Genomic DNA, 25,186 nt, shown 5'->3' on the forward strand with positions numbered 1-25,186 from the left:
ACCATCTCCCAGGTGACAGGAAACACCGCTCTGCAGGCAGACCCCCAAAAGCCAGGGTGTGCGGGAGGGACATGGCTGTAAGCAGAGCTTTACTGACAGGCTGGAATTTCATCTGTGAAACCATCATATTCGCCGTCTGTCAGCTACAACCACCAATTAATACAGGAACCTTAGGAGTCAAATCCTCATCTCTAACATGCAGGTCTCTGTGGAATGAAAATAGCCTTCCAACATCAATTAAGCAAAACACAAAAATCTAACAAAAATGGACATTTATTAACAAGTTATAAAATTCCAAATCCCCTCTTTGAAACACAATTAAAAAAAATACAGTCTGACTTCCCAAAGCAGAGGGCACATCAACTCTATACTTAAAGGATTTAGTGTTAACATCTTTTCAATAAAATAATGAACACTGGCAGGAGCTTCTTAGTGAAAAAGTTATACCAACCTTTCTTTTGACTTCTTATAGAAAAAGAAAGCTTTAAACATCTCTTCATGCCCTTTTATCCAATAATTTTTGGACACTTTAGAATTAATACCCACAAATCCCTTAAGTGCTCAGAAGTGTTACCTCAACTTGAAGTATTTCCTTTGGAGAACGATGAACCCGACAGGAAGGGTCTTGCCTAACTAAACACTGGATGGGCTCATGGCCCCAAAGACCCCATGCCTACTAGGACTGTGGAAACAGTCCCTTGGGTTCATTATTTATTGGTCAGTTAAATAGTCCACTTTTCTTGTCAGGAAACCAGCAATATCCAGAGCCCATCCTTTTGCATGCCCTCCACAGAAACGTTTGACTCAAACTTCTAGAACCCGGCACTGCAGACAGCAGGCAGGGCGTCAAGCATCTGGGGCTGAGGCGGCGAGTTCCTTGCAGTGCACGAAGACGGCCTCGTTACCACTTGGCACGTCCTCTGCAGAGTCACAGACCATCTGGACATGCGTTAGGAGGGTGTCTGGCCGCTGGGCCCCCAGCCAGACGTCCTTAATGTACAGAGACACCAGGAATGCTGCTGCAGCTGAGGAAGAGGTGACAAGGCCATTAGGATGCAGATCTATTCAACTGAAAAGCAAGTCATTCTGCCCACACACATGGGGACACTGGGGCTTTGATAAGGCACCCAAATGAACTGTGTCACATACTTGGGGCAACGTGAGATAAGCATGCAATAAAACACACTAATGTTGTCTTCTCTTAACGATTGGGTTAACTTTTTCTGTTCCTTTTAGGATGGATCTTTTTATTTGATGAATGTGTTGGAATGTAAAGAAGTTGCAACAAGCCGGGTCTCCTCTTGGTTTGACCAACAAGCAAGACCCGGCACTGACATTTGCAAAGAGCGTCTCAGAATCACTTGACATCACTTCCTTGGTGGCAGGGTGAGGAGACCATGCCCCACAAGCAAAGATTCAAGTCCCCGACTGCAGCCAGGTGAGGAAACAGGTTGGCCCTGCAACCAGGTGAGTTCACCTCCTGGGCTGCTGGCCGGTCCCCCTTGTGCCTCAGTGAAAGGGACAACCCTCCCAGGAGGAGCCACACCACGGTGACAGCCTCCCCAAGCCTTTGCCAATCATTCATTTCTGTGTTTAGACGTTTATTAAGCACCTGCTACCTGCCAAACACCTGAACTGCATTGGTGCACTTGTGCATCTCTGGCTTGTGAACACACCCATGTGCGTATAAACACACATGTGCTTCTGTCCACACGCAGACATCTGGCCACAATATGAACATTATTCCTCACTTGGGTGACAGCTGACACGTAGGAAAGCCACTGTTCTGCAGGGTGGAAGCCCCCATGGACACAAGGTTGGGAAGAGAGCACCTTTGTCCCCTGTCAACATGACCACTGAGAGCAAAGGGCAAAGACTTCCTTTGTCTTCACCCTCAGTGCCCGAGATCCCCAGCACTGTGGCGGGGGGCCTGAGCACTAACCAAAGTACCTGATGGGCTCTAAGGGACAGAGTCACCCCAGGCCTCAGCCCCTCCTGCACTTCTGCAGCCTCTGACCTAAGAACCAGCATTACCTAGTGTGGCTTCATCCTCCTCCTTCAGAGAAGCCAGGTGGAGAGCCTCAACTGCCGGCCGGAGGGAGCTCCCTGCTGGGCCCCGGGCCCCCACAAGCTGCAGCATGACCGTGTTCAACAGGCAGGCCACACTCTGCACGGGCCCGGACAGCCCCTTGGTACTGCAGAGCCGGCTGTACAGCTTAAATATGCCACTCCTCACACGACTGTCCCCAAGAAGGTCAGCCACAATGACCGGCTGTGGCAAAATGTGGGTCTTAAGCCATCCAAGGAGTCCGGCAGCATCTGCCCTGCTGAGTGGGTCAATGGTCACTGAGCACAGCACCCAGGTGGTTGCCAGGGAAGCGGTGGCGTGCACAGGGCCCGGTGCCCTGCTCTCAGGAGTGGTCCTGTCTGCAGGCTCCTGAGCAGGCTCACAGCTGGGGAACACTGGCCCCCAGTGAGTCAACATGGACCTCAGGAGGCCCTTGCACGTCTCCAAGCTGGACACCTGCAGCTCAGGGTCAGCCGCCTCCTCTGCCTCCCCAGGCCTCCTCCTTTGGCCCCAGGGGCCTCTGGATCGGGCTGCCACCACAGGCCTGTTCTTATCCTTGAGCATTTCTGTTATACACAGAGAGAAGGACAGTGAGACTGGTGTCCTTCCCCCACACGGACAGGGAGAGGCAGCTCACAGGCACTGAGCGCTCGGCCAGCAGGACTGGCTACTCTGCCTGCAGCGCAGGCGGAGCTAAGCGTCTGTGAGCATCATCACTGTTACTACAGTGCCATTTAATCCCTGCCGCAACCCTCCACCCTTACCCGGCCTGCCCCTCGCAGAGGCGGAGCTGCATGCAGCGCCAGGTCTCCCGGCTCCCTCCTCAGGGCTGGGAAGATGGACACGCACTGTATGTAAGCCTCACCAGCTTTGGAAATGCTGCTGAGGGAATGATGCGCCTACTCTGGGGGGAAGGAGCACAGTTTGGGGAGCCCGCAAGGAGGCCCCGGGTCCCGACACTCACTCAGGAGCTCCTTGACTTGGTATTTCTCAATGGCTGCTCTCAGGTCCTCTTGGAGCCCGGTGTCCCTCCCGATGAGGCTCCACTTGTGCAGGAGGATGAGAACGTTCTTGGTGGACAGCACCGTCTCATTCACGGTGAAGCGGTCCATGTCTCTGAAGGCCTGTGTGACGGTGGCCCGGTACTTAAGGACAGAGTTGAGCACCCTGAAGAAACTGGCCAGCTGGGCAGAGGGCAAGGCAGGCCTGTGGGGAGCCAGTGTCACACCCTGAGCAAAATGCTTCCTTGTCCTGCAGCCAAGGACCGGGGTGGCCAGTGAACACCACCCACTCAGAGACACAAACGCTCCACCCACGACAGGGAGTTTCCTTAGCAACAGACTTGCGACGTGGACCCCTAGCACAGACCAGGAAGCGAGCTGCTCCCGGACAGGTAGAAAGGGGACCGAAGTGTGACCTGCATCCTGGAGGCACAGGAATCTCCTTGGAAACCATGGCCAACGGTGTGCACTGGGCAGAGGGCCTGAGGGGCAGAGCACCAGTGCCTACCAGGACATGCAGGGACTGCGGGCCCCTCCCCTTCTCGTGCGTTCAGACTCCAGGGAAAAGGCTCAGGAAAGCCTGGGACAGCCCCAGCCATGGCCCCAAGGATGGGCCCCGGGGAAGATACATACATACCTGTGAGCTCTTCCCAAATGAGAAACATGGGGGCTCTTCGATCCTGACTCAATGGTTTACCCGAGAACAGCACAAAACCAAATGCCCTGTTCCTTCCTGGGACCATCTTCATTCTGAGGGCACATTCCACTGGCTACCAGTATACCTCTGAGCCCAGATCAGAACCCCAGGTGCTCACTGCAAGTCGGAGAGAACTTAGCTCTCCTGAGGAAACCAAGAGCACTTTTCTAAGGGGTCAGATGAAAATACTGAAATTGTCAAGAAAATTCAAGTGCAGGCTGATGAAGCAGGGCCAAGCTAGGAGCACCCATTTTGGGCAAAGGTTGTGGGCAATCCACTCTTCCTACAAAACACCACTTTGAGCACCCAAATGAACCATCCAGGTAGATGGTCTGCCTGCAAACAATGATCAGGTATGGCCTGTTGTGGGTTTTTAAAAGCATGTTCAGTTCTCAGTGTCTTCCTGCCTCATAAAGTTGAGGTGGAAATGAGGAAATGCTAACATACCTGCCTGATGTCCCCACAGCTGACGGCATCCCTCTGGCCCAGCGCCCACCTGTGCAGGCGGGACCAAGGGGAAGGCTGAGAGATGATGGCCACAAGTGACTGACACCAGGGGCCTTACCTGGCGGGCGAGGGGCTCACCTCAGGTGCTTCATGAGCACGATGAGAACGTAAAGGAACTCATTGACCAGGTGCAGGGCGAGCAGCTTTGGTGGCTCCTGGGACCCAGGCTTGCAGCGGGGCTGGCTCCCCAACTCCACGCCTCTGTGTCCCAGGTTGGTCACCCACAGAGTGTGCAGCAAGGAGATTATGCTGCAGAGCAGCGGGGTCTCCAGAAACCTGAAGCCAAAGAGGAAGGCTCACTCTCTGTCCCATCCCCTTTGCTGACAGCTGCTGGGTGAGGGGTGGCGGGAAGCACGGAAGACTGTGTCTGTGGGGGCAGCACCAAGGGGTGGCCTGGCAGCCTCCCCCACCAACAATTCTACCTGCTCAGCCCCACAAAAGTCCAGGATCTCAGTATAAAAACGGGGTGCCTGCTGCACAAGTGCAGCTGCAGTGCAGGATGAGGCCCCAGCTCTCCTTTCCAGCCAGACGACCACCCCGCGTCCCACGCTGGAGGGCAAGTCTGGAGCCACTGTCCCACTCATGCGAACAGCTCTACTTCCACCAGGAACAGAGGAGGAGCCAGGCATGCCTTCGATACATCTGCAACAGTCTTGGAACTGATGTCCAATGATTAAAGATTTAGGATATTACTTTTAGAAAAAAATTTTTAAATACTTTAAAATAATGCACAGAAGGGTTTGGACATCCCTGGGCTTATCAGAGTAGTTAATTCTTTGAAATAAAGATTCCTCCCCCCAAGTGCTATCTGCTGAGACAAGGCCTTCGTCTTTTCAGACAGCCTCAAACTCAGGAAAGTATTAGGAAGCAAAAGAGACTATGCTGTGGATTATATTGAGCCACCTCCCCACCTCCCCACATGCATGCACTGAAGCCCAACCCCACGTGACCGCATTTGGAAGTGGGGCCTTGGGAGGGAACTAGGTTTAGATGTGGCCATGAGGGACGGTGGAGCCCCTGTGATGAGATCAGTGTCCTGACAAGGACAGGAAGAGAGCACAGCCTTCTCCCCGCTTCTCGGCCTCCCTGCCACCTGAGGACAGCGAGAGCGGGCTGCAAAGGGCAGGAAGAGAACCCCAGAACCACCGGTGCTGGCCCCTGACCTTGGGCGCCCAGTCTCCAGAACTGTGAGACAGTGAATTCCTGTTTGGACCTCCCCGTATGTGGGTCACCCACCCGGCAGCTGAGGTAACTATGACACACACCCGCTCCAGCCCCTTGGTGCTGCTCCAGCACCAGCTCCTCAGGAGTACCTGAACCGGTGCGGGTGGTGGGCTCTGGGACCCACCCTCCAACACAGGGCCAAACAAGCTCCTGAACCTGGAGGCTTCCTGTTCTACTGCAGGGATGGCTGCAGTCATGCACCCTTAGATAGCTGATCCCACTCCAGGGACAGCCTGGACTGTGCAGAACACACAGACACGTTGGCTGGCGAAGCCTCAGCTGAATGCAAACAGCAGTGGGCACGTCAAAGAAAGATTTAAGGTGATGAAATGTCACTGCAGTCTTCCCAGCGGGTGGGTACCCAGGCATGTGGTGGAGCAGGAGGGCACGGTTGTGGGTAGCATGGATTCTACTGGACATTTCCAGTGGCCACTGAAGCCAGCAGTAGACACCGCTGCCTCGTCCCCCATTCCAACCTGACACATGCCTCTACTGCACAAGATGCTTACTTGTTCTCAAGGATGCTTAAAAGCCATGTTAAAAGGCTATAGTCCTGCAGTATCTTGTAGGCAGATTTGGCACTCCAGGAGACATTCTGTAGGATTTTCAGAATCCAGTTCTGAAAACCCAAAAGAAGAAGTTATTCATCAGTTTGGAAAACCTAACTTATTTGATCAAAGGAACAATTTAAGAATAGAATAGTAAAGGTCGATTAAAGACGGCAGCGTGAGAGGTGAGGCAGAGGCCTCCTCCTAAAACCACATATAATACGAAAATATAATTAATACAACTAATCTTGAAAGAATAACAGGAAAGAAGGCTGCACCAGACTGCATATACCTGGAGAAAAGAACAGACCTCAGCGAACAGGGTAACGTACCAGAGCTGTGGCCCCGTGGGACCCAAGCCCTTTCCCCACCCCAGCTCACCAGCGGGGAGAAGAGAAATGGAGCAGAGAGGGAGTGGAGGCCTGGGACTGCTGAACATCCAGCCCTGGAGATCTGCTCTGGGAGCACAAACCTACATTTCACGGTGCTCTGGAGATTAGTGAGGTTGGAAAGCTAAGACAGGCAGAATACCTGGAGAGACTGAGATTCCAGCCACTTGTGGAACACAGGGATCCACATCCAGATGCTCTGGGACAAAAGAAAGGCGGGCACTCTGAGACACTTCCTAACAGCGAGAAGGCTGCTAAATGGGCAGGGATTGCACAGAGCTTACTGCTCAGGAGAAAGGACAGGTAGACAAAATTGTCCAGGCACACTCTGCCCAGCAGGTTGGGAAACTTCAGGAGCTTCAGGCACTCCATCCCCCTGGCTGGATACACAGGCCCCCCAACATGATACACAGCCTGCTGTACCTTCCTCCCAGCCAGCCCACCCCTGGCTCACAAACTGGCAGCCTCTGCCATGGTGTCAGGCCAGCCAGAGGGAAACCCCACCTACAGCAACTATAATCGCAAAGCATAGAGGCTAACACCTGTGTGTTCAGCCCACTGGTTCTGGCGGTGGAGACAGGCATAGCAGCCAGAAAGTAGGAAACAGCCCTTTCCTCCCCCAAAGGCACAAACACCGCTCGCTCCCCTGCGACCCCTGCCATTGCTCCAAGAGCTGAGTAGCTCCAGAGAGTAGAGCTCCTGAACACTAGAGGGTGCCACACACAAATACGAAACGTCAAAGGAACCTGGTTCAAAGCAAAATCCTACATACACCAGAAAAAGAGTCAAATGAAACTTATCTCATCAATCTTCCTGAAAGAGATTAAAAAATAAAAATCATAAACATGCTGATGGAGGTACAGAAAAATATTCAAGAACTCAGGAATGAATTCCAGTCAGAGATCCAATCATTAAGGAATACAATGGAGGGTTTTAAAAGCAGATTAGATATGGTGGAGGAGACGAAAATTGAAACAGAAATTAGAGAAGAGGAATACAAAGAAGCTGAGGCACAGAGAGAAAAAAGGATCTCTAGGAATGAAAGAATATTGAGAGAACTGTGTGACCAATCCAAATGGAACTATATTCATATTATAGGGGCACCAGAAGAAGAAGAGAGAGAAAAGGGATAGAAAGTGTCTTTGAAGAGGTAATTTCTGAAAACTCCCCCAATCTAGGGAAGGAGATAGTCTCTCAGGCCATGGAGGTGCACAGATTTCCCAACACAAGGCACACAAGGACAACAACACCAAGACATGTAATAATTAAAATGGCAAAGATCAAGGATAAGGACAGACCTTTAAAAACAGTCAGAGAGAGAAATAAGATCACATACAAAGGAAAGCCCATCAGGCTAACATCAGACTTCTCAGCAGAAACTTTACAGACCAGAAGGGAGTGGCATGATATTATTAATGCAATGAAGCAGAAGGGCCCAAACCAAGAATACTCTATCTGGCAAGATTATCATTTAAATTCGAAGGAGGGATTAAACGATTTCCAGGTAAGCAAAAGCTGAGAGAATTTACCTCCCACAAACAGGCTCAATAGTGTATTTTGGAGGGACTGCTACAGAAGGAAGTGCTCCTAAGGCTAAACAGCTGTCACCAGTGATAATAAAACCACAGTAAAGAAAGTAGAACAATTAATTACTAGGGAAATGCAAAATTAAATCAACTACCCCCAAAGTCATTCAAGGGATAGACAATATGATACCTAAAATATAAAGAATGGAGGAGAAAGAAAAATGAGGAGAAAGAAAAATGAGGAGAAAAAAAAAAGAACCTTTAGATTGTGTTTGTAATAGCACACTAAGTGAATTAAGTTAGACTCTTATATAATAAGGAAGTTAACCTTGAACCTTTGGTAACCACAAATCTAAAGCCTGCAAAGGCAATAAGTACATATCTATCGATAATCACCCTAAATGTAAATGGTCTGAATGCACCAATCAAAAGACATAGAGTCACTGAATGGATAAAAAAACAAGACCCATCTATATGCTGCCTACAAGAGACTCACTTCAAACCCCAAAGCATACACAGACTAAAAGCGAAGGGATAGGAAAAGATATTTCATGCAAACAACAGGGAGAAAAAAACAGGAGTTGCAGTACTTGTATCAGACAAAATAGACTTCAAAACAAAGAAAGTCACAAGAGACAAAGAACGACATCACCTATGATAAAGGGGTCAATCCAACAAGAAGATAACCATTATAAATATTTATGCACCCAACACAGGAGCACCTACATGTGAGAAACAACTACTAACAGAATTAAAAGAGGAAATGGAATGCAATGCATTCATTTTAGGAGACATCAACACTCCACTCACTCCAAAGGACAGATCAGCCAGACAGAAAATAAGTAAGAAGACAGAGGCAGTGAATAACACATTAGAACAGATGGACCTAACAGACGTCTACAGAATTCTGCACCCAAAAGCAGCAGAATACACATTCTTCTCCAGTGCACATAGAACATTTTCAAGCATAGATCATATACTAGGTCACAAAAAGAGCCTCAGTAAATTTTAAAAGATAGAAATTATACCAACCAGCTTCTCAGACCACAAAGGTATCAAATGAGAAATAAATTATGCAACAAAAATGGAAAATCCCACAACACATGGATACCGCATTCGCCCCTTGTGGCAGTGATGACAGCGATACGTACACAGACCTGGTTCACTTCAGTTCTTTATTGTTGCTTGGAAGGCCGGGAGAAGGTGAGTGAGAAGAAGCAACAGCCGGGGGGAGCGAATGAGAAGAAGAATGAGGGGAGAGAGTGAGAGAGTGAGAGAGTGAGTGAGTGAGAGAGTGCTTCTCTTTCCTGCTTATGCCTTATATAAAGGAAGCTGGCCTATGGTGATCAAGATCATGCAAGCCTATAGGAGCAACTTCCTTATGCTAATGCCACCAAACCAGGCAGGGTGGCGCCCAGGAAGCGTGCGCCATCTTAGGGCATTGGTCAACTAGAGTGGAAGGGCGGTGTTTAGCCATAGTGGGACTCAGCCTCGGCCGTAGGCCGGCCCCTACATCTCCCCCTTTTTTGTTTTTTAACACAATGAGGCTCGGGGACCATGCCTGTCTTAGGTTGTCAGGGAGGCGCAGCATCCTTACCCATCATAAGGCAACAGACAGCTAAGGTCTGCGCCCTGTCTTAGGTTGGTATGCGTACCTCCTGATCTTACCCGTCTTTGACTACTGGTCCAACATATTGTGCTACACCCTAGGGGAGATGCCTTCTTCTATAGCTGCCATGGCCTGCACCAGAGCCATCCTCACTTTCCGATGTTGCCATTGCATGGAACAGAACACCCATGCCTGACCAGGCTTTGGTGGCATTTAGCACGGCTTCAGCAAACTGAGCTACAGACAGCGCCTCTAACTTTTGGGGACTAACATTCAATATTTCTAGCCGTAGCTGAGCGGTGAGCACATCAAACTCACTGGACCAATTGGTGGATAACATCTTGCCTAATTTCCTGGACAGATTGGCAGCTTTAGAGAGGTTATGAAAGGAATGCCAGTAACACATAGAGCTGTCAAAAGGCAGATATGGGAGATTAAGTGTACTATAGGTAGAGAAAAAGGCAGGAAAGGTATGTGCAGTTTCAGTCACCGGGAGTGGAATAGGCCAAGCCTTCACCAGACCCCATAGTTCTCTGGGTTCTGCTATCGCCTGCTGAAGAATCAGTAGCAGGATGAGCATCAGTGGCATCGGCATCTCGCACTTCCGGTTCTGGTCTTGCCACTCTCCGTGTCAGGCGTTCAGGCACTCAGATGGGATTGTTTCGGTCTTGTGGGAAAACACAAACAGAGCCTCGGTTCCAGATTAACACTGGATCCGGGCCTTTCCATGATCCTTCCAATACATCTTTCCACATAACTGCGGGCATGTCTTTAGGCCTGGAACGGCGATTATGCCGCTCTGCTGCACTGTGGCCATCTTTGTCCAATGTTAAAAAATTTAAAATGAACAATATGATGTTAAGTTTGTCTCTGGGGGATCTGAAGTCTGCCCCTATTCCCCCTTTTTGTTTATAGAGAGCATTTTTAAGGGTCAGGTTGGCGAGCTCTACCACGCCTTGCCCTTGAGGGTTATAGGGAATGCCCGTGGTGTGGGTGATATCTATTGTTTTTAAAAAGCTGAGGAGCGATTGGGATGTATATGCTGGCCCATTGTCAGTTTTTAAATGTTTGGGCTTTCCCCAGGCCGAAAATGCCTGGAGGCAGTGAGATATGACATCTCTAGATTTTTCTCCTGTATGGCAAGAGGCAAAAATGATACCTGAGCAGGTGTCTACAGACACATGGACATATTTCATCTTACCGAATTCTGGAATATGGGTAACATCCATTTGCCAAATGTGATTGGGGAGTAGCCCCTTTGGATTAACTCCTTCTGAGATGGAGGGTAGGAGTGTGACACACCATTTGCAACTGACTACTATGGCTCTTGCTTTGTCTCTAGTAATATTATATTTTAGGCGAAGGGTATGTGCATTGACATGGAATTGTTTGTGAAATTGTGTGGCTTGTTCTACAGGGTCAAATAGAGCTAAGATGTTAAACTCACGGGTCAGGGCATCAGCATGTCTGTTTCCCTCAGCAATGGGTCCTGGGAGGGAAGTGTGGGCTCTTACATGTCCAATAAAGAAAGGTTCTGATCGAGTCCATATTAGTTGTTGTAGCTTTCTAAAAATGAAGGCAACGTGGGAAGACTGGCTAATATAACTTACATTCTCTAAGATGGACACAGCAGTCACTACATACTGACTATCTGCTAAAAGGTTAAAAGGTTCCTGTGAGAAAAGCGTAAAGGCTTGTGCTACAGCCAACAGCTCTGTTTGTTGGGCTGAAGTGGTTGGAAAACTGAATGTCCAAGATTGGTCACCAGTGACCACAGTCCCGATGCCATTCTTTGACCCATCAGTGAACACCACCTTGGCTTTGGGTATGGGATTACATCTTGTGTTTTTAGGAAAGATGACGGGATTAGAGAGGCAGAACTGTAGCCAAGGATGTTTTGGGTAGTGGTTGTCAAAGGAAGCATTGGTGATGGTGTAAGCAACACCCCATGCATCACAGCATGCAGTAAGACATTCAATCTGCTCAGCAGTATAAGGCGTTATTATTATGTTTGGGGGAATCCCAAATGTTTTTATAGCTGTCCTGATTCCCTTGATGATCAAATCAGCTATACTCTGAGGATACCATCTTAATGTTTTTCCTGGAGAGTGGGCCAGATATACCCAGAGAATTGGCTCTTCCTGCCAAAGTACCCCTGTTGGGCTATTATTACTGGGTATCACTATAAGGAATAGCAATTTGCCATAGTCTATTCTATCTACCTGGGCAAGCTGCAAGCGGGATTGGACTAGGCTCAAGGCTTCCTTGGCTTGCTCACTGAGAGAGCACGGAGATGATAAATCAGAATCGCCCTTCAGTGTCTCATATAATGGACTGAGCTCTTCATCTGTAAGCTTTAGGAATGGCCTTACCCAATTTATATCTCCAAGTAGTTTTTGAAAATCATTAAGGGTTTTTAATTGATCTGTTCTTATGGTTATTTTTAATGGCCTAGCAATAGTATCTTCCAATTTAATTCCTAAATACTGTTTGGTGCAAGTGGCCTGTATTTTCTCTGGTGCTAGTTCCAGGCCCCATATCTTAAAGTGTGCTTGCAAGAAGCAGAGGGCTTCTTCTACTTTAATATTCTTTTCATGACATAAGAGAATATCATCCATATAATGATGATAATTACATCAGGGAAATTTTTTCTAACTTCTGCCAGGGCCTCATGCACATACAACTGGCACATAGTAGGGCTATTTGCCATGCCTTGTGGCAACACTTTCCACTCATACCGCTCATCTGGGCAATCGTGGTTGATGGCTGGTACAGTGAAGGCAAACTTTTTACAGTCCTCAGAATGAAGAGGGATGGAAAAGAAACAATCTTTGATATCTATTACAATTGATTTCCAACCTTTTGGCAGGGCCATAGGCAATGGTAAACCTAATTGCACTGATCCCATGAGAATCATCTGATTATTTACAGCTCTTAAATCATGCAGCAATCTCCATTTTCCTGATTTCTTTCTTATGACAAATATGGGTGTATTCCATGGGGAAGTAGAACTTTGAAGATGCCCTGCAGCAATTTGCTCTTGCACTAATGTGTGGGCTGCTTCTTTTTTCTCTCTGGTAAGGGGCCACTGAGGAACCCACATGGGCTCCTCTGATCGCCATAATTTCAGGCAATCTCGCTTTAAATAACCCATCTGCTTGCAACAGAAGCATGCCCCGGAAGGGGTAGCCCTGCTGCGTGCATTTTGCAGTCCCTGAGTTATGGCTGCAGCCATTACCTGTCCTTGCACTACAGTGTCATTGATGTCCCTGCAAACTTTGAGGTACACATTTAAATCTTTATTTTTCCAAGGCCTGATAGCCTCCTTACACCATCTATTTGCTTGCTCATAGGCCAACTGGTTTACTAGGGGAATTGCTGTGTCAACATCTCCAAATATACGGCCTGCAGTTTGCATCAACCTTGCCAAGAAGTCTGCATAAGGCTCATTTGGTCCTTGGAGTACTTTAGATAATTGACCCTGTAAATCACCAATGCCCTGGAGTGTTTTCCAGGCCTTGACAGCTGCTGTAGCTATTTGCATATACACAGCAGGAGGGTAATTTATCTGATTATGCTGTTCTAGGTAAGGTCCTGTACCCATTAGCATCTCTAGGTTCCACTGATTGTTCCCTGCGGCAGCGTTGTGCCGAGCAGTGTCTTGAGAAAGCTCTGCCCACGCAGTTTTGAATAGCAGGTACTGACCTCCAGTAAGGCATGCTCTGGCTACATTAGCCCAATCATCTGGTGTTAGATTCTGAGTGGCTAATGACTCCACTATGGCCACAGTGAACGCTGCTTGCACTCCATAGGTGATGGCAGCTTCCTTTAGGCTTTTAACAAGCTTAAAATCTAGGGCTTGATGGTATCTTTGCTGGGTGTTTGGATCTTCTATTACTGGGAAGGCTGCATTCCCCTCCATGGTTAGCCATTCCCTCCATCTATTCTTGCCCAATTGTTCTTGGCACCCCTGGCCACCACAACATGAGTAACTCTGGTAAAGGGGTGGCTCTGCTCTATAGGTTGGAGAGCAAAATGGATAATTTGGGGCTGTTGGCACAATCTCTTCTACTTTACCGCTCTTATTGGGGAGAGGGGCTGAGCTAGTCTCTCCTTCCTCTCTGCTTATTCTCAGTCGGCTCAGTGAGGAGCACAATATGGGCCGATGTCCTCTCTGAGCAGCCCTAGCCTCTAACTCTTCTCCTGATAATTCTTGGTCCTCTTCCTCATCAGAGGACCCCCCCTGTGTAGATCCACTTTCAGATGCTCTCACAGAGGCTCTTTCCTCTTTCACTTCCTCAAGAATCTCTTCTCCCTCCCTTATGGCTTCTCTACAACTAGGTTTATTTTCCTTTAGGCAGCTCTTAACCAGCCCCCATATGGGGAGCGTCCCAGCCGGGAGCGGCTCCCTGCGATCTGCGTTGCGCAGATCCTCGCCTAACTTTTCCCACACGGGGGTAGTGATTCTTCCTGCATCTAGGAACCACGGAGCATGCTTCTCCACTGTGTGGAGGAAAGCCCTTGCAGTTTTTGTTTTTAATGAGGTTCTGTTGGCCCTCAGGAGTGCTCTCAAAGGCTCTTCTACTCTAATTCTAGACTCTTCAGATCTCATGTTAGCGATTAAAGGATAAAAGGCTACTTCTAAGTTTATGGGTAAAGGGTACTCTTATCGCTAACCTGCATTCGTCGCTATCCCGCGAACTTTCCTTGCTTCGTCGCTATCCCACGAACTTTCACTGGCGCCCTAACTTTTCATAACATTTTTGACAAAACAAAACAGTACAACAAAGAACACTATGACGGACAGACAAAACAGAAATCCCCACCACAGCCGCTTGCTATCTCCTTTCCTACTCCTACATTTGCTTTGCTCGTTGGTCCACTCACCCTTCTCCTCTGAGGCGCCTTCCCGAGCAATCCTTCCGAACGGGGTCCACAGGTACTGCTTCAGGGTAAGAAGCTCTATGGCGTCCGCGTCCGGCAGATTCTCCTCTGGGTGGTTGGAGAAAAAACTCCCGGGTTTCGGCACCAGATACCGCGTTCGCCCCTTGTGGCGGTGACGACAGCGATACGTACACAGACCTGGTTCACTTCAGTTCTTTATTGTTGCTTGGAAGGCCGGGAGAAGGTGAGTGAGAAGAAGCAACAGCCGGGGGGAGCGAATGAGAGGAAGAATGAGAGGAGAGAGAGACAGAGATTGAGAGAGAATGAGTGAGTGAGAGTGCTTCTCTTTCCTGCTTATGCCTTATATAAAGGAAGCTGGCCTATGGTGATCAAGATCATGCAAGCCTATAGGAGCAACTTCCTTATGCTAATGCCACCAAACCAGGCAGGGTGGCGCCCAGGAAGCGTGCGCCACCTTAGGGCATTGGTCAACTAGAGTGGAAGGGCGGTGTTCAGCCATAGTGGGACTCAGCCTCGGCCATAGGCCGGCCCCGACACATGGAGGCTTCACAACATACTCCTAAATAACCAGTGGATCAATGGGGAAAACAGTGTAGCACAGAGAAGGCAAATAGCGAATCTGTGGCATCTTACTACACTGACAGACAGTGACTGCATTGGGGTATGGGTGGGGACTTGATAATATGAGTAAATGCAGTAACCACATTGTTTTTTCATGTGAAACTTTCATAAGAGTGTATATCAATAATACCTTAATAAAAAAAACCAATGGATCAATGACCAAATAAAAACAGAGATCAAGCAATATATGGAGACAAATGACAACAATAACTGAATACCACAAAATCTGTGGGATGCAGCAAAAGCCATGCTAAGAGGGAGGTATATTGCAATACAGGCCTACCTCAGGAAAGAAAGACAATCCCAAATGAACAGTTCAAACTCACAATTAACTAAACTACAAAAAGAAGAACAAATGAGGCCCAAAGTCAGTAGAAGGAAGGACATAATAAAGATAAGAGCAGAAATAAGTAAAATCGACAAGAATAAAACAATAGAAAGAATCAGTGAAAGCAGGAGCTGGTTCTTTGAGAAAATAAACAAAACAGATAAACCCTTAGCCAGACTTATCAAGAAAAAAAGAGTCTACACACATAAACAGAATCAGAAATGAGAAAGGAAAAATCACGACAGACACCACAGAAATACAGAGAATTGTGAGAGAATACTATGAAAAATTATATGCTGAAAAACTGGATAACTGAGAAGAAATGGACAACTTTCTAGAAAAATACAACCTTCCAAGACTGACCCAGAAAGAAACAGAAAATCTGAACAGACCAATTACCAGCAACAAAATTGAATCGGTAATCAAAAAACTACCCAAAAACAAAACCCCCAGGCCAGATGGATTCAACGCTGAATTTGATCAGACACTTAGAGAAGACATAGTATCCATTCTCCTTAATGTTTTCCAAAAGATAGAAGAGGAGGGAATACTCCCAAACTCATTCTATGAAGCCAGCATAATTCTAACACCAAAACCAGGCAAAGATACCACACACAAAAAAAATTACAGACCAATATCCCTGATGAACATAGATGAAAAAATACTCAACAAAATATTAGCAAACCAAATTCAAAAATACATCAAGAGGATTATACATCATTATCAAGTGGGATTCATCTCAGGGATGCAAGGATGGTATAACATTCAAAAATCCATCAACATCATCCACGACATCAACAAAAAGGACAAACACCACATGATCATCTCCATAGACACTGAGAATGCATTCGACAAAATTAAACCTCCATTCGGGATAAAAACTCTCAACAAAATGGGTATAGAGGGCAAGTACCTCAACATAATAAAGGCCATATATGACAAACCCATAGCCAACATCATACTTAACAGCAAGAAGCTGAAAGCTTTTCACCTAAGATTGGGAACAAGACAAGGATGCCTACACTCACCACTTTTATTCAACATAGTACTGGAGGTCCTAGCCATGAAATTAGACAAAACAAAGGAATAAAAGGCATCCAGATTGGTAAGGAAGAAGTCAAAGTGTCACTGTTTGCAGATGACATGATATTGTACATAAAAAACCCTAAAGAATCCACTCCAAAACTACTAGAACTAATATCTGAATTCAGCAAAGTTGCAGTTATAAAATTAATACATAGAAATGTGTTGGATTCCTATACATTAATGATGAACTAGCAGAAAGAGAAATCAGGAAAGCAATTCCATTCACAATTGCATCAAAAAGAATAAAATACCTAGAAACAAACCTAACCATGGAATTGAAAGACCTATGCTCTGAAAACTAAGAGAAATTAAAGAGGACACTAACAAATGGGAATTCATCCCATACTCTTGGGTAGGAAGAATTAATATTGTCAAAATGGCCATCCTGCCTAAAGCAATCTACAGATTCAATGCAATTCCTATCAAAATACCAACAGCATTCTTCAATGAACTGGAACAAATAGTTCTAAAATTCATATGGAACCACAAAAGACCCTGAATAGCCAAAGCAGTCCTGAGAAGGAAGAATAAAGTGGGGGGGATCTCGCTCCCCAACTTCAAGCTCTACTACAAAACCACAGTAATCAAGACAATTTGGTACTGGCACAAAAACTGACCCATAGACCAGTGGAACAGAATAGAGACTACAGATATTAACCCAAACATACATGGTCACTTAATATACAATAAAGGAGCCATGTATATACAATGGAGAAATGACAGCCTCTTCAATAGCTGGTGTTGGCAAAACTGGACAGCTACATGTAAGAGAATGAAACTGGATCATTGTCTAACCCCATACACAAAAGTAAACTCGAAATGGATCAAAGACCTGAATGTAAGTCATGAAACCATAAAACTCTTAGGAAAAAACTTAGGCAAAAATCTCTTGGACATAAACATGAGGAACTTCTTCATGAACATATCTCCCCAGGCAAGGGAAACAAAAGCAAAAATGAACAAGTGGGACTATATCAAGCTGAAAAGCTTCTGTACAGCAAAGGACACCATCAATAGAGCAAAAAGGCATCCTACAGTATGGGAGAATATGTTCATAAATGACAGATCCGATAAAGGGTTGACATCCAAAATACATAAAGAGCTCATGCACCTCAACAAACAAAAATCAAATAATCCAATTAAAAAATGGGCAGAGGATCTGAACAGACACTTCTCCAAAGAAGAAATTCAGATGGCCAACAGGCACATGAAAAGATGTTCCACATCACTAATTATCAGGGAAATGCAAATAAAAACCACAACGGGATATCACTTCATACCTGTTAGGATGGCCAGCATCAAAAAGACTAAGAACAACAAATGCTGGCAAGGATGCAGAGAAAGCGGAACCCTTCTACACTGCTGGTGGGAATGTAAATTAGTTCAATCATTGTGGAAGGCAGTATGGAGGTTCCTCAAAATGCTCAAAATAGAAATACCATTTGACCCGGGAATTCTACTCCTAGGAATTTACCCAAAGAATACAAGTTCTCAGATTCAAAAAGATGTATGTACCCCTAAGTTTATCGCAGCACTATTTACAATAGCAGAGAAATGGAAGCAACCTAAGTGTCCATCAGTAAATGAATGGATAAAGAAGATGTGGTACATATACACAATGGAATATTATTCAGCCATAAGAAGAAAAGAAATCCTACCATTTGCAACAACATGGATGGAGCTAGAGGGTATTATGCTCAGTGAAATAAGCCAGGCAGAGAAAGACAATCATCAAATGATTTCACTCATTTGTGGAGTATAAGAACAAAGAAAAAACTGAAGGAACAAAACAGCAGCAGACTTACAGAACCCAAGAATGGACTAACAGTTACCAAAGGGAAAGGGTCTGGGGAGGATGGGTCAGAAGGGAGGGATACTGGGGATAAAGGAGCAATATGATTAGCACACATAATGTAGGTGGGGGGCACGGAGAAGGCAGTACAACACAGAGAAGACAAGTAGTGATTCTACAGCATCTTACTACACTGATGGACAGTGACTGTAATGGTGTATGTGGTGGGGACTTGATAATGGGCGGAGTCTACTAACCATAATGTTGCTCGTATAATTGTACATTAACGACACCAAAATAAAATTTTAAAAAAGACATATGCACCTCACCCCTGTGTTTATCACAGCACTATTTACAATTGCCACAAACACTTTGTCGGCGCACCTACCTTTCAACTCCAGCACTTGCACTATGGTGTTGTCGTCAGTGGCAATCAAAAAGGAAATGGCAAACTGAACACAGGCCAGCCGGACGTCAGGCATTCCCTGGGCGAGGAAGGAGTGTCACAAGCACATCAAAACACACCCGCCCAAGCAGGAAAACGGCGGCAGGCACGCCCTCCCGTCCTAATGTCACAGTGGCCTCTCTGTGCCACCAGAGGGCGCTAAGTGTAAAACCAATGGGCGTCTCCTCATGGAAACAAAGGGCTTTTCTTTGCGCTTTCCCTTCAATCTTCTATTCATCTTTACCTTCTCATTACAGCTTTCTCTTTCTCAATACAAAAAGATGGGGGGAAATAGAGTTGAGTCCCCTACCCCATACATAAACATTTGTTAGCTTATGGGACACTTTGGTATGGAGAAGATTCTCAACCCATCTAGGTACCATCTACTCTCACTTGCCATGAAAATATAAATGTACCTATATATTTGAAAGTACAAAAATAATGGGCAGGCTGATGCTGCTCTTGATGGGACACCAATGAGGTGGTGTCTGGTTTTATAAATTCACACCAGACACAAAAGCACAGACATCGTCATATCACAAACCCAGCGTAGCCTTCCCAGGACTGCGGCGTGCACTGTCCCGCAGGCGTCAACCATGACCCAAGACAGTGAGATCCTCCACGGGGTGCAGAGGCCATGGCCAGCAGGCGACACCTGCGGGGAAAGTCGCTAGGGCCATGTGATCAGCTTCCCTTCAGGTACCTTTAAGACAAACCCACCTCATCATCTGTTTTACATCCCAGGAACCCACATGTGGTCACGTAGGTCTCTTGTGCATCAGCTGTACCAGAATTAGCAGTACACTTAAATGGAAAACTTTACCCTACCTCACAGCTATTCCAAAGGTACTTTAATTTGCTGCCATGAAATAAGTTAGTATCACAGAGAATTATGGCCCTGACTGCCTGAGAAAATTGACAAGTCTATGCCTGCCAGATGGCTCCATTCCACTTAGTAGTGGCCACAGAGGTGGTATTGGTAGTGGTGAAGTTAACGGTTTCAATAACATTTATTGAGCAGTTACTATGTGCCAGACATGAGGTCAAACGCTGCATGTGTTACCTCATTTACTCCATGTAACAATGTGACACAGAGATGACACCATAACCATTTCACAGATGAGGAACTGAGGCCTAAAACCTCACTCAAGGTCATATAACTACTAAGTAAGTACTGGAATTGGGATGAGAAATCATGGTGCAAACATACTGCTTCACGCTTGACAGTATGTCTGACTCTGGAGAAGACTGTTCTTCTCAGGGCTCCCATGGCATTTTCATTTCACTTTTTCTCAAGGAGCAAGGGCTGTTTGTTGAACCATTTAGGCCTCAATGTGAGTATTCAACTAATTCCGTCTTATTTTATCAGTTATATGCTTCTTCTGAAAAAGAGAAAGGCTGTGTGACCCATGTTCTCTAACATATACATTAACTTAGCCTTGCACACTCGTGGCATTTACTGAGTCTATCTCCAAACACTCCACACAGCATTTCACCAAGGCCTCATTAGACCAATGCAGGCTTACTCCAAATACACCCAGAGCTCTAAACAAACCTCTCCATTCTGGGGACTTATCTGGGGGCCTCTTCACAACATGGCCTTTGGGTAGAATAGTCATTAAAATCTTGAAAATGACTTGCACTTCCTCAGAGTATCTGGCAATGCTTCACTCACTTAATTGAATGTCTTTAAAACACCATTTACACTCAAGATGCCATCACCTGCGCTAAGAAGGATGCAAAGATGACTAAGAGTCTGTCCTGTCCTCTGGAGGCTTCATGTAACTGCTGCTCCCAAGCTATCCAGATGCCTCATTGTTCAAAGAAACACCTCACCTGATTCAAGTGCAGTTAACTTGTTATCTGTGTTTACATATGCCCTTTGTTTCAGAGGAATGCTGGTAAAATGATAAAACTTGCAGGTAAAATTATATTAGATTTTATGCTGTCTCTGTTAGATGGAAAGGTTCCACAAGTTTTGGGGTTTTTGGTCCACTAAAGAAACAATTTAGAGAAATAAGGGCCAAGGAATGCTGGTCCCGGTTATTGCCATTCTAGAACTTTCTATCCTGCTAATATCCAGCAAATTTGGACTAGATCCTCAGGACGGTCCATCCAGCAATGAATTTCAATCTGACACAGAACTTAGTTCTCACTAAATATCTACATTGTACATCCCAGATGACCCCAAATTATAAATTCCTAATATTGTGGAGAAACAAGACCCGCAAGACATAGCATCTGCCTCACACCAAGCAGCCACCACTATGCGTCCCGCTCACCCACCTGACCACAGACAACCCCGACACTGCCCCCTGGGCCTCTGCCCTCCAGCTGTCCCATCAAAGGCAGGAGGGCCACATGCCTACTCATCATTTCTATCCTGTGACTTCACAGGGTTATTATACCAGGAAAAAAGAGTCCTAAACTTTTTACAGCGTGTTCTGCAAAACATTGTCTAAAATAGACTAACATATATTTGGTAAAACTCCTCTTTGAAAAAAGATTCTAAAAATGCTTTCTTTTGTTCAATAGGTCGGTCAACGATCCTCTCTCTTTATGAAGCTTTAATAATTTCCTCCAAAATGTTAACAGTACACTCATTAAAAATAGTTTATCTACAAGCTAGAACTAAATGGCGTAAGAGAAAGATCCACCCATTCAAAGATCCAAAAACTTGAAAGATTCAAAGAGATTTAGGAAATGCATCAACCAGACACAATGTGTGGCCCTTGTTAGGGTCCTGATTTGAACCATGAAGTGTAGAGACATTTCTGAGATTGTCAGAAAAAAGTGGGACCAATCAGGTATTAGAAGATGCTGAGAAATTATTAATGGTGTTAGGAGCACTGACAACACTGTGGTTTAGTTTTTTAAAAGGTCACTCTCTATTACAGATGCACATTAACATTTTATGGTGAATATGATTCACATACAGGATTTGCTATAACAGCCTGCAAACTAACCAACAAGTGGGGAGGTGACAATGTCAGAAGCTGGATGACAGGTGCATGAGATGTGAAATAACTTGCTGAGGCCTGAGATGATGCAGCGCACGTGCGGCCTTGCCGGGGGTTCAGGCACGGAAGCCCTAGTTCTCTTACCAACATGTGTCTTGGTGGAAGGCCTGGGTACCAAGGCCTATTTCACTTGGATGGCCAGACTGGTTGAGGCAAAGAAACAGGGTGGGAAGAGGAGGGGATCTGAAGCATAATTACTGCCAGGCTGGCGGCTAGGGAGGACCAAAGCACCATGATGTCTGACCTCACATACAAACAGCATACAAATCCTCATTGGAAATGTATTGAAATGAAATGTCAGGAGCCATTGCTCATTGAACACGATCCGTTGACACACTGATAAAGCACTGTATCCACAAGACACTAGTACCTGGAAGTTTTTCCCTCCGAGAACACCTCAGTCATAATTTCAGGAAAACCACCAACACAGGGCCAACCTCACAGAGCCACAGGTTACCTCACGTTACCACGTTAACACTTCACACTATCCCCTGGCCATGTGGAATGCTTAACTCCCAGGAAGGTGTAGAGAACAAAGGGACACAGGGCCCAGAGGTCAGTTACTCCAATGGCAGCTATTTCCCACCCTGACAGACGGGCCTGGTGACCACCCGTGTGTGCCCTGTGCTCAGGTCGTGGGTGGAGAACTGACCCGGGGCTGCTCAAGGCTCAGGCGGCAGAAGGGAGAGATGCCCCGGCAAACAGAACGAGGCCCTCCTGCAACTGCCGCTGGTGCCCACTGGGGGAGGCCTCAAACCTGGGCTTTCCCCCCAGGACTTTCCAAATGCCAGTGACACCTCCAGAGCCAGCAGGGAACTTTTTTGAACAGTTCTCCTGAAAACTAAGCTTTCATACTTCCATCCCCGTGGGCACAATCCAGCCCCTACGCATTAAACGACCCGTAACTGGGAGGCACAAGTCACCCAGTAAAAAGCCAGAAGAGCCCTCTGGGTTTTCTCCAAAGTGTTCCGAGTATGAACAGGGGTACAGGGACCCTCCGCGAGGCCCACCACCACGTGGTGCTCGGAGGTTACGTCCCTTTCCTCTGTGAGACTCTCCCCAACTCAGTCGTCCTCACGGGCCAGGAAGGCACTGCGACACTGGGCCCCCAAGAAGCCACCCTCAGACGTCTCTGTCATGCAGCCTCTGCCAGGCAGCGGGGCCCCCACTGCAGGCCAGGGCTGAGGCCCACCTTCCTCACAGGCTCCAGAGGCACACGCTTCTCCACACCGAGGCCTCCTCCTTCTCCGTGAGACAAGCACAGCCCCACGGCGCAGCCGGGAGGTACGGGACGCTTGGGGCTCCTCACCTTGGAATCCTTCTTGGTCGCCAGGCTGTACAAAGACTTTTTATTCAAATCGAAATGGCTGCAGACATCCCTGGCGGCCTTGGGACCCTGGGTCACCATGGCAGCCATCAGGTTCAGACAGGCTTGAGCCATCCTGCATGGGACAATGGGGACACAGAGCACGTCAGGTCCGGCAGGAGCACAAAGCACCTCCCCACAAAGCCTGCACAGAGGTGGTGTACTTGGCTATCCCCAAACCAGGGAAAGGAAGGCAGGGAGCATGCAGACAGGTTCTTTTTTAAAAAATCTTGACAAAATCTTCAAATAAAGCTAAAAACTGAGTCTGAAGAAGATCCATGACTACAAAATGCAAGATACCAAGAATGGCAAATTCTCTCTCCTTTAAATGGCCGGGGATACCTAATGGTGAGCAGGAAGCAATCAGGTAGGCTAGGAAGCCATGGCAGCGCAGGTGTGTAACTGGTGGGCTGTACTTTTCACCTCTTCCTCTGTAACAGGGAGACCTGCCTTTGTGGGCCCAGAGGAAGGTTCATCTCTTGGCTGCCTTTCCATTCTGCAGTCATCCAGCATTGTGGTTTACTGAGCACCTGCTACATACCAGGTGCTGTTTCAGGTGCTGGGAAAACAGCATTTTCTAAGAGAGTAAAGCCCCCACCCACATGTACTTTACATTCTAGTGGAGGGAGACAGTTGGCACGCCGACATAGAATATTACATACAATGTACAGCGATACAAGTAGACAAACAGACACTGTTCTCTACTGGCTAAAGGGACAAAAAGTGACACTGAATATAGGATGGTCAAAAAAGGCCTCCCTGGGATGGTACTTCTGCAAAGCCCTGAAGGCAGAAACGGAGCCTATGACCATCTTGGAGAAGGGCCGTCAGGGCAGCAGACAGACCACATTCAGGACGTCTAGAGTGCTCCCCAAACAGCCAGGAGAGCAGCAGGACATGGTAGGAGGGGAGCAGCGACAGTGAGGGGCTGGTCACCAGAGGAAGGAAGAGCAAAGCCACAGCCACAGTGGCCTCAGAAACACTCAGTGCTGCTTCGTGAGTGGAAGAAAAGCCAAACGTACTTGTGCACAGAGGAACACAGACCAAGAGCTGAGCGCAGACCACACCCAGGGCGAGTCCTACTGGGTACAGGCGGGCAACTTACCTGTAACCTGAGGCGTATGTACAGCACTCACAGATGAGCTTCATGTGGTTATTCATTAGCTTTTTCACGATGTTGGTCCCCACAACATGAAAATGGGAAAGATCGCTTGCCGTCCGCAATAATATGGCCTCAAAAACTTGAAACATTAATAGCATCTACAAAGACAGAATTATAATACTTGAGAATCACCTTGTTTCTTTTCCTCCTCTACACACACACTCCTCCCGCCTTACCCACAGTCACTGCAGATTTAAAACACCAACATGTGGGATTCGGTCCATCCAAGGGCAGGAAGGTGACACTCAGCAGGCTGACCTGCCAGCTCTCAGGGTCTGAAACTGGTCTTGCTCCCACAGTCTAGCTAAATAGGGAATTTCAGTTTACAACTGCACAAAATGAGAGAAGGACAATTTCTACTAATCATGTGGCCTCACTGCTTTGGGGATATTCAGGCCTATAAGCCTTACAGCAAAAACCCTGAGATTTTAACTGGTGCATAAATATCCCAAATTTGAACCTCTTTGGAAACAGAAAACAACAATTAACTCACTATGTACATGCACCGGTGGTTTTGCCTCCTTCCCTCTAGTTAAAACCATGGCAAAACCAAGTGCAGTCAGATGAAGAGTCTATGAACCCTCCTGCCAGGATCACTCACTGAGAAGTTTGCGCTTTCCCCTAAGACGCTTTCTAAGGTCATGACCCAAACTGAATGGATTCCTGCAGCACAGAGACAAAGCATCAATTCCTGGAGGAAGCTAGAAATGTCTTGGAAATTTGTACCACATTGCTCCCCATCAAGCCTGACACGACAGTAGCATTAACTTGTTCTTCTCCTCATCACGCCAGGTAAGGGAAAACGTACTTCACTTTCAGGCCGCTTCTCCCCGCCCAGGAGCTGGAAGAGCTCTGCACACTCCACAGAAATCTTTATGTACCCTTCCACAAC

General features: G+C 46.9%; 1 protein-coding gene across 1 annotated transcript; it reads right to left on the reverse strand.

Annotated features, from left to right (window-relative positions):
• Positions 1-255: 255 nt before the first annotated feature.
• On the reverse strand, positions 256-14,659 carry LOC118909625 (nucleolar pre-ribosomal-associated protein 1-like). The gene is made up of 7 exons (XM_057504054.1): positions 14,457-14,659; positions 10,060-10,236; positions 6,007-6,116; positions 4,352-4,549; positions 3,033-3,274; positions 2,035-2,634; positions 256-1,025 (listed from the first exon to the last, which is right to left on the reverse strand). The coding sequence occupies exons 2-7, from the start codon at positions 10,162-10,164 to the stop codon at positions 847-849; spliced, it is 1,434 nt and encodes a 477-aa protein (XP_057360037.1). The 5' UTR covers positions 10,165-10,236; positions 14,457-14,659; the 3' UTR covers positions 256-846.
• Positions 14,660-25,186: the final 10,527 nt, after the last annotated feature.

This window comes from Manis pentadactyla, chromosome 1, assembly GCF_030020395.1.
Source record: "Manis pentadactyla isolate mManPen7 chromosome 1, mManPen7.hap1, whole genome shotgun sequence".
Classification (NCBI taxonomy): Eukaryota; Metazoa; Chordata; class Mammalia; order Pholidota; family Manidae; genus Manis; species Manis pentadactyla.